Genomic DNA, 10,209 nt, shown 5'->3' with positions numbered 1-10,209 from the left:
TACTGCCAGAGTGCCCAAAACTAGTCAGGGTAAGTTGAGAGGCAGAGGTCGGGTTCGAACTACGGCCGTTCTGGTCAGTAAATTTGCTCTCTAACCATTTAGCCCATCTCGCCCAAACGGAGCTGTGGCAAGAACACAGCGGCGCTTTTTTCTGGCATTTATTGTGAGATCATTGCATACTGTACAACTGCCATATACCTAAGATTCTGTTTCTCAACTAAAAGGTCTTCCTATGATTCGTGAAATCAGCTTGGCATTAGTTTGTTTTTACCTTCAGTTCTGTTGTTTGGAGTATTTTGGAAAACGTCAGCTATAATATAAATGCCGCAGCGCTATGTTAGGATTCATTCCTATAGCCTACTTTCCTCCGTTCTTGTCAAGCACGCACCGTTTGTTTTTCTAAATAGGAAAATGTCAGTAGCTCAGGTAGCGTAGATGGTCGATGGCTTGTCGCTGAGCGTATAAATGCCGCAGCGCTATGTTAGGATTCATTCCTATAGCCTACTATCCTCCGTTCTTGTCAAGCACGCACCGTTTGTTTTTCTAAATAGGAAAATGTCAGTAGCTCAGGTAGCGTAGATGGTCGTTGGCTTGTTCGCTGAGCTGGGAAATGTTTTGTCACCAGTCGGGGTGACATCATCAGTGCGTTATTGGGGAGCGTAGTGGTGCGTAGCGGTGGGCTAGTGGTTGTGCTTTGAGTAGTGTTGCGTGTGTGTTAATATACGTGCTGCTTGCAGGGGATGACCTTCGATCGCGATTGGTTTTTCGGTCGGACGGTTCCGTCGATTGCTCCGTTGTCGTGTGTTCCCATTCGCCGATGAGCTTGGCATCCCCTGACGTCGTAACCCGGTCGACGAAACTTTGCGATCAAATTGTCCGGCTCGGCAAACAAGCAAATGACACATCGTTTGTTTTATCTTTCGATGCTTTAGGAAGATAAGTAAGCGTATGAAGTTTTCTTTCACCGATGTTTACAGCTTTTGCGTAAAATTACTCAGTGACGCCAATGCTGTTGACATAGGCGAACTTGTTCGGGAACAAATTTGAAAATCCAAGTTATGCTTGGCATGAACGCTTGAGCAAACCATATGGAGCGGATGGGTTAACAAGGGCGGACGTCCGCCAAGGGGGGAAGTAGGTATACGAACTCTTCAGAGGCACATAACTGCGCAGCTTTCAAATCACTTATTCTATGCGGATACAGTTTTTTTAGATTGTTTAAAGTAAAGCCAATCCAATTCCCAGCTTCGAGCATGAAAACATAATGTAAGGACCAGGCATAGGATATTCTGGGTGGTATAATGAAGTGCAATGCAAATAATAAATCAGCACTTCACCGAGGCAAATCCCATCTGATTATTTTGCTGATCAAAAATGGTAAGAAAACGCCGCAGGAACGAAATTCCAAAAATCCATTCTTTCTTTCTAACGTCGGGCTCAAGTTGAATCCCGTAAACATGAACCTCGCTCTTCTAAAAGTGAGAAAAATTGTGCATCAGATATGTTCCTCCCGAATTCACATAAACAAAAAAGGAAAGTTTTTTACTTACATATCTCAGTAGTTCCGCCGGTGGCAACGTAAATATTTGAGAGCGCAAAGTCACTGTTATTTCGCGTACGTACGGCAGGTTTCGTGGTTCAACATGGAGTATCCCGTTAGCATACTCTTCTATGACGGAGTTTTTTAGGAGTATCTGGGAGGATCGTGTTGGTGCATAGGTTACCGGTGACCCGGTATCCACAGCTATGCGACAGGGAGCACACAGAATTATGTTGCCATAACTTATGCTGAAAGAGAAGAAATTGAAATCAAAGATGATGCATACATTTTTGGTCAACGTATTAAGCGCGATCGGGCGAAGAAGAAGTAATTTGCCTAGGGATATCACAGCATTTTGTACTTGTCGTCTAACGGTGGACATACTGTTCACTCCTGTGAGCTAAAAGAGGCTAATTCCGCTACATTTTCTCACGGACTAGAGCAATTTAATTAATATGGAATGTCTTTCGGTACTAATTTGTGACTGGGGAAATAAGGGTTTCATGTTGTCACAATTGAAAGCTCAAATTTAGCTTTTACGAGAATATAAAAATGATGAACTGCCGCACACCCGAAGCAAAAAAATGAACAATGTTATCTGGCAGATCAACTAGTGTATACATGGGTCGACATAATCACCATATTTGATGTCTTATTGAGTGCGCGTCCCGGTCTCTCCTCTGACTGCTTTGTAAGCTTTGAGGAAGATGTGGAAGACGATGATACCCTCTTATATATTAGTTGAGGTCCAATCAAAATTAGCTGTTGTTTAAACTCAAAACGCCACCCAGTTGCCTCCAATGTTCAGGAACTGAATACATAACTGGAAGTTCTTTAGGCCAGCTATCCGTGGGAAGGAATTTCGTCATACATATAAATTTTGGGTGGGTGATGTTTTCATTACAACTGGACTCCATTTCTCATTTTAGGTATTGTCCAACGTGGTTATGATCGGGATAGGGCCACCTAATCCTGGGACATTTTGAGTACAAACAAGTGAAAACCACTTTAGGAGAAGGCAGTACAGGTTGATGAATGAACTGGCATTTCAAACAATGCACATACATACTTATATTATTCCTCGGGTTACTCATTTCTCTCATAAACTTCAGTTACTCCGTTTTTGACGGAAACAACCAGTATCATTTAATTCAAGCATATTTACTCTGTTTTTTCTCCACGGAAGTGCAAATGTTTCAGTAAATACTTATAAGCATGCCTGAAAACTCTCCCTTTGTCTTATTTGCCAAAAGATCGCTAACCAACATTAACCAGTCCATTGGTGTTCTACGATACCATGGTGTTTTCTGGTAGCTAAAATGCATAGAACTGCAATATAATCCGGCGGGAACCTCTCAAATAAAAAGTGGCCTGCCAGGCGCCTGAAGCTTAAATCACGATCCATCCTTTAATCACTGAATCATTATTATTTGGGGATGTATTGCCTCTCTCCAAAGCAGTGACTTTTTGAAAACAGCGTTGATGCGTCATGTGAATTATTCTACTCTCTGGGTATTTATAATTATATATATTTATTACATGTATTTATGTATATTTATATAAATACGATGATAAGATTCCAGCGAGCTAAATAGTATACACTTGCGCAAACAAACTGTTATCATGTTCTCATGATATTGCAAGCGTTAGTTTATCTACATGTAAGTTCTGGCAAGACAGCCATGTTTGGCGGTTGCGCAATCGTAGATAAGCTGGACTCACATTTGGTATTATATTGCAAGAAAAATGGTAATCCGCTTTTGACCCAACTCATTTTAAAACCATGCAGCTTAAAGTCTTCCTAGTTAGACATTTTGAGAATTAACGATGCTCGCAGATAAGTAAAGCGAAAAAATAATACAAATTTTTGCAGCGCTTAAAAAATGCTAACAGTGATCCGCTGAGGTAAAACCTAATGTGTGTGCATATTATTGCTTTTTTCTGTGCTGCTGTGATAACAACCAATGCATACAGCTTACATAAGTAAATGGATCTTAAACCAACTAAAAAAGTCTAGTGGTTTTTAAATCAATCTCCGTAAAACCATCCTTGCCTGCTTATAGTTAAAAAATATGCGCTTGCGTAGCTAAAAAGATAACAACAGAATGTGGGACCACAGGAAACTCTCTCGAGCTTTTATGGGACCTTATCACGCCCTTAGGCTTAAAGTAAACACAATAGAGCAGTTTGTCAAAGTATGTAAGTGCTGTCAGCCCTTCTTGCGACTACGGTGAAATTGTTGGGGAATTGCGGTACCACTGACGTTTTATCCCTGTGTAGCCAGGAAAGGACGCCGTCACGCAGTCCTAAACTAATAAACGGTCATTGTATTATGCTTAGCATCCTTCTGTAGATAGCCTATTCTGCTGAATTATCCGCTCACCTGCTTCGCTGTTTTTTCCTGTTTCTGTTACAAACATTAACAGTGATTGGCACTATTGGGATTCCCTATTTTATATAGAATATGGACAATTGATGTATGTGTGGATTGTCTGGGTGCAAAATTTGACGACATCTTTGAATAGCACTGAAAAAAACAAGTAAAACTCCGCTGAGCTCAAAGCAACTACATATTACCCTCCAGGTAGGAAGAAATGCGATCTCTACTAACAAATAATTGGAAGCTTAATAGTTAAGGATAAATTTGATTGTTCTTCTCATAAGAAATCATTCAGTTTATTAACTAACGGTATGTAGTTATTCCACATGTGGGGTTGCTACGCGTGCTGTTATCAGGGTTCCCAGTTTAGGGGTAAGTTTGCATGATGAGGGGAGTTACGCGACATCCCAACATCCCCATGGCATAAACCGGAAGGCATAATCGTTAAGGAATGGAAGATAATATTAGAATCTACTGTACTCAGCACATTGTTCATTTCATTGCGTAGTGCTTACGAATGCCGTCGACGAATGTCTACTTGAATGACCAGACTTCACAGGGATGTAAAACGGGGCTTTGTGAGCAGGCTTCATCGCGTAGGATTTTGACAAACCATTGTTCAACAATAATGGGCCTTACTTGTACTTGATACGTCATTTACACCCGAGATTCGTAGAGTGTTAGCTTGAAATCAGCGTGCTTTTTTGACACCTCCATAGTGTTGGATGTCCTCAAAATTGATTACCAACTGAACGCATTTTCATCAACATAGGTTACCGCTAGCAGCTATTTTGCGACGGCACATTTTCACATAAATTGCATCGCGAGTGCATATTTTTACCTATTCTTCTCCTGCTCCATCAAACTGAAGCCAAAAAGGTCATTTTGTATATATTGGTACAACGGACACTTTTAGATCCCAGATTACGAAGATATTGATACAAGTATTTGCTACTAATCATGGTTGCTTGTGTCGTTTCGGTGTAGCGGCTGGAAATCGAATGAGCATGGTAAATGTACTCAGCGACTCGCAGAATATAACCCAAATGCACTCACCTGTCAGCGTAAATGGTCCACAGTTTTGATTCAAAAACTGGAAGATAAACAATTGGCATATGGTGATGATCTGCCATTATGCCTCCAAAGACTAGGTCGCCTCGCTCGAACCATGAAACTCCGCGCACACCCGGTTGACTGTGAAAATATATTGAAAATATTTCTTGCAAAATCTTTACCTTAAAAAGCACTATTTTGCGGCCATTGCGATACAGTATCGTAAATCGTGCGCCAGCAAAGACCTCAAATACTTTGGGCAATTTAAATATGTGATTTCGGATCCAGGGTTGCGCTTACCATTCTACCGAGGAACATCAGACTTTGAGTGTACTGCTCAATCACAAGTGGGAAGCAACGTTGCCACATTGGCTTAGAGAAAATTGGCCGAATATGATGATTGGAAACTGGCACACGATCTATATTAGGGCAGTTTTTCTTTGAGTAAAGGATGCATTGCAGAAGCATTGGGTTTACTGGGAGAAGGCCAATCAACGTTTCCAGGTTTCTGGTCATAAAGCACTACAGAATATCGCAAAATTGAAATTAGCGCAACGCTGTCGAGTGCTGTGAGTGCTTCTTTGTGTAATGCTATCTTGGTCATGTATTAACAGTACTCTACCATCATGGTATTATTGTTCACGATTAAAAATTTCAACTAGAAAACTTGATGCTGAACTGAACCACCCGCCTACACTAAATGGCATGAAAATGTGCATAAACTATGTGAAACCTGCCCATTTGCTATCCCAAGATCAAGATTGATCTGCTTTGCAGCCTTTTCATTAGTCAACGCATGATTATTTATTGTCGTTGCTTCTCTCAGAAGTAAGGAGTGCCTTCAGTAATTTTGCTTTGAGTACTTTGGCTGATTGCTTGTTATTGGATTAACGATTTGAAAGTTATACCATCAGTTTTGCTCTTCACAGGGGAACAAGTACTCAGTGAATGCACGTTTAATTTTTTGAACCTCTGTGCTGTAAATAACGGACAATCAAGCCCTTCCGTTTTACCTGGAGCAGACGCATGACATATATTTCTTAACTGTTCGTTGTTCTCGCCGGTTCTCACGCGACAATGATGATACAGTAAGGCGGCCTGTTTAGAGATATACTTCAGGGAAATTAGACAAATTATTCTTGTTCGAATGTCATTTGCCAGCTAAATCTGTTGTATTGGTACTGAGCTACGATAACGCGGATTTTTTCAAAGCTTGGTGACTCATGCAGTTGGCGATGCTGGATATTCATGACAGCCATGATAGTAGACTTCCTCAACGATAGTTTGCTTTTACTAACCTTCAATTTTCTAATTGCCTTCTTTTGTGAACGCCACCCTATAGCCAGAATTTTTCAAGCCTTCATGTTGTGATTTTAACCCAGTTACCTACAGTTACGTTTGAGGTATCAGTCAGTGGGATTCAATAGTACCCTGCCCATTCAGCAAATATGGTAAGCATACTCGTAAGTGACATTCGGAGCACATGAACTGGACCAGTGTCTGGCGTTGAAACGTTTGGCTCAATTGTTAAATAACTTTCAGGCTCTCTGAGCACGTTCCAAAGCACACGCTATCGATGCTAGTGTGCATACTTCTAGAGAAATCATTATACAGTTTGTATTAGGTTTAGAAATAAACGGTATAAATGGAGATTGAAGGATAACAATTTTAAGTTTTCACCTAGAATCAACCCTTGATACGTCTTATGAAGTGCAACTCTGGTTCGTTTTACTTGCCATAAAAACGTTAACTGAGTATTTGAGAAAAGTATCTTCAAGCGAGATCCCGAAAAAAGCTTTTTTGGACAACATTATTTTGACGTCAGCAGGGTGGAAAGCTAGAAGAAGAGTGTACAGTAGGCAGTACTTGATAGCATCCAGCGTCGTAAACAGCTAAGTCTTAAAAGCGCGGCAAAACCTCGAGATCATAAATATTTTGACGCGTCATCCTACAAATTCGCCGATATCAAACAGGTATAAACTCAAGGCAAATGTAGGGAAAGTGAGATGTTTAGCAACCAATGAAGCTCAAAAAATTCAAATTTCAAAATGATTTGTGTATTTTGTACAGTGGAGATTGTCATGCGTATGCGAACATAATGTCTAGTTTTCGCTAAATTTAGGCTGGGTAACTGCCTTGTTTCAGCATAATCATAGTTGATTCGCAAATGGCTTTCAAAAGATGGAATAGTCCTGAAAATGGTGAAGCTTTGGGACTGAAGATCAGGCATTTTGCCTATCTGCTTCTCAAATAACGAAATTTCGATGCCTGGAGCCGCCTTCTGAAAGTGGAGCTAATGTGCCTGCCTATTTTGCAGGCAGATAAATTCTTGTAACTATTAGAAGAAGATGCCTCAATCAGTGTACGTTCCGTTCCATAATTAAGGTTGGATATGCTTGTACTGCTAATAACGAGAAACCAAATGCCGGTAAAAGAAAGACAGATGGAGATTCGGTGGGTCCTTCTCCATTGCCCTGAATCTAAATTTTGCATAGCCAAATAGAACGTGGTTGTGACAACGAGGGAGAGGGAAAGAACCAAGAGACTTGGAACTATGTATTCTTCTATTTTAGGTAAGGTAAATTTAAAGGAATCAAACGCAAATCTCTGTAGTCGGCTTACTTAAACAAATGGAGTCCTGTTACACAAGTTACTATAATATGCAGACTAAAACTTACCCACAAAAACGGAATGTAAAACGACCATCTTGTACGATGTCAGCGCTCACGAGATAATCAATCAACGTGGTATTAAAAAATTCCCATGCCATGTGGGTTTTTTTGGGACGTTTCATCCCAAACACTCCGTCGTAGCCTTCACGTTTGTCAACGGAACCTGCAATCCTTGCCATTTCGACGAAAATAAACTCTGGTACGCAATGTCCCTGAATCTTTTCGTCAAATAAGAACGGTGATATTTGTCACAACGTCTTACCACAAGCTCATCGGCCACAACATTACCTTCATGATAGTCTCCGCCGTAAGCAGTTTCGTAAGCTTTGTTCAAGGATGTTCGCGTTGGAGAGTTTATGTCGTATTTGGTTTTGCCTTCAAATTTTTCATCTTGCGATGCACTGGAAGGAAGCCAACGGGTAAAACCTCCGGTGTCAAACATAATCTTGACCTGCTGGGTTCCCACAGAAACTTGGCCAACTGGATTACCCTAGATAAAGAAAAAAGTTCAGTTGTATTTTTTCAGCTTATTACGCACCACATCGTCACTGAGAAGATCCAGGGAAAAAACATGGCAGCGTACATGCGGTCTTAAAATCCGTTGGAGATCAATTACAGTGAGTACCTTTGGACCAACAAAAGGAGTAAAAATATAAGCGCCCTAATCCTTTTCTTTTGCAGTTCAACCATCAGAACCGTACTTTCCTATTCACGATCTGAAAATGTCTCCCGTATCGTTTTCTGCAGCGCACCAAGTGGACAAATATCCAATCGATGCAAAGGTTTGTGGATGAAAACTACTGGTAGTTCTCGAGTGTCTGCCTCGTAACAACGGCAAACTCCCTTCGGATTGGCCATTTGAGCTCCTTAAGGATGACTCGCACCAATGGGCAGCTAAATGTGTACCTGTAAGTTAGATAAGGTTGCAATGAGTTGCCTGTGTTTTGCACCGTTACTTATCTCAAGTGTGCTATATAGTATGGAAAGAAAGCCAAAACGATATAATAAGTATCACGTGAAATTTATTTTTTACTCTGAAAGTTGATCGAGCGTGAATTTACTGAGGCTAACTTCAACGGGCTTGAGGTTTGCTTCGCAATGGCTTTCAAACGTTATACACAAATACAGTTTAACATGGTTTGCAACAGTCATATTCAAGTACTTATACTAATAGCTGTAACTCATATAACCGGCTATTCGCAGAATATCCTGCATGCATTCAGACCAATCGTTTTGACGGTCTGCTTCAGCGTTATGGTCAAAAAGTGAGCAATAATGTATTGCGTTAAACGGACCTACGCCTGCGACATTGATTAGTCTAAAATTGTTAGCTGATTTCTGACACGAGGTTTGCTAGTTTAACCATGGCCAAGGTGAAAAGTGAGAATGGATCAACAAGCGTATACTTGCTATTAAGGTGTCCACCAGAAACTCAGCAGGTTAGTTTGGGAGAGTCATAGGTTTAGATTGTCTAGAGAAAAATACACCTTTATCGTTTATTTCACTTTTTATACTACAAGAGTGTTTTTTGGTGAAAATAGAGCTTTCAAAATGCAATTACAGGCACCTTTGTTAAGAAACGAAACGAAATGACTTTCTGGAACCAATCCAGGTTGTGTACACAAGCGTTGCTTAAACATTTTCGAGTAGTCGCATCAACGTCAGTCAATTTGTCCGGTGAATCCCTGGGATTTTACTTAAGAATTATGGAAGGTAATTAGTGAAATATGTAGTATACGAAGTCATCAATATGAAAAAAGAAGCTGCTGAAAAGGAAACCATAATGTCTATTCCACTGTGCGGTTCAGAAATTTGATTTCTCGTAATTTGTGGAAGCATTCGGTAAGAATCTTAAAATTCTACAGACGGGTAATTAAAACCAGTCAGCGATCGGACAGGTCCATGATAAGCATAGTTTCTCTTCGTTACAACTCAGTGTGGTCCAGAAAAGCTGCTGATGCAAACATCTGTTTCAATATTTTTTTTTATCTGTCTGAATTTTTCGCAACGTAAAAGGGACTCACAAGTCAAATGACCGCCGAAACCTTAAGTTAATTGAGTGGAGTTTGAGACCCCCTAATTCTGTTTCCACAGAACACTGCTGACGCATGTTACCAGAATGTAACTTATACAAATTAATTGGCCTGACGCACACCTGCCAGCTTTGTATTCTTCGCCACGAAATGTTCAAATTGTTCTGACATCGTAATAAGTTTCACTGGAGTGTTCAGGTTTCCGAGTCTTTTTGGGGTTAACATACGCTTACGGCTCACTATTTCCTCAGGAATGAAATCCAAGTTGTCCAATACAAAATATCTCTTGCAAGGGTAATCGAATATGCTACTTAGTCCTTTGAACCGCTGTCCCAAAATCCACAGGTTCATGGAGGAGCATGAATTACCGCACCGAAAGTGGTAAAAGCGTTGTGAATAAGTTTCTTCATTTATCAGGTTTATGAGTTAATGGGTTGATAATAACTCGAACGATGCCCACCGAGCCTGCGCATAAACTGACGTGGCAGAAGCATACACGCGAAATTTGTTGTAATCCCACTTTTGATATAT

At 40.5% G+C, this 10,209-nt stretch overlaps 1 protein-coding gene across 1 annotated transcript; it reads right to left on the bottom strand.

Annotated features, from left to right (window-relative positions):
* Positions 1–1,325: 1,325 nt before the first annotated feature.
* Positions 1,326–8,135, bottom strand: T265_01716 (hypothetical protein; the record flags this gene model as incomplete). Its single annotated transcript, XM_009165782.1, has 5 exons — positions 1,326–1,472; positions 1,551–1,788; positions 4,977–5,114; positions 7,652–7,863; positions 7,908–8,135. 5 exons carry the CDS (start codon positions 8,085–8,087, stop codon positions 1,326–1,328), a joined length of 915 nt encoding a protein of 304 aa, XP_009164046.1.
* Positions 8,136–10,209: the final 2,074 nt, after the last annotated feature.

This window comes from Opisthorchis viverrini (assembly GCF_000715545.1).
Source record: "Opisthorchis viverrini unplaced genomic scaffold opera_v5_18, whole genome shotgun sequence".
NCBI lineage: Eukaryota > Metazoa > Platyhelminthes > Trematoda > Opisthorchiida > Opisthorchiidae > Opisthorchis > Opisthorchis viverrini.
Note: the sequence above shows the minus strand (reverse complement) of the source record. Positions and strands in the feature narration are given on the sequence as shown.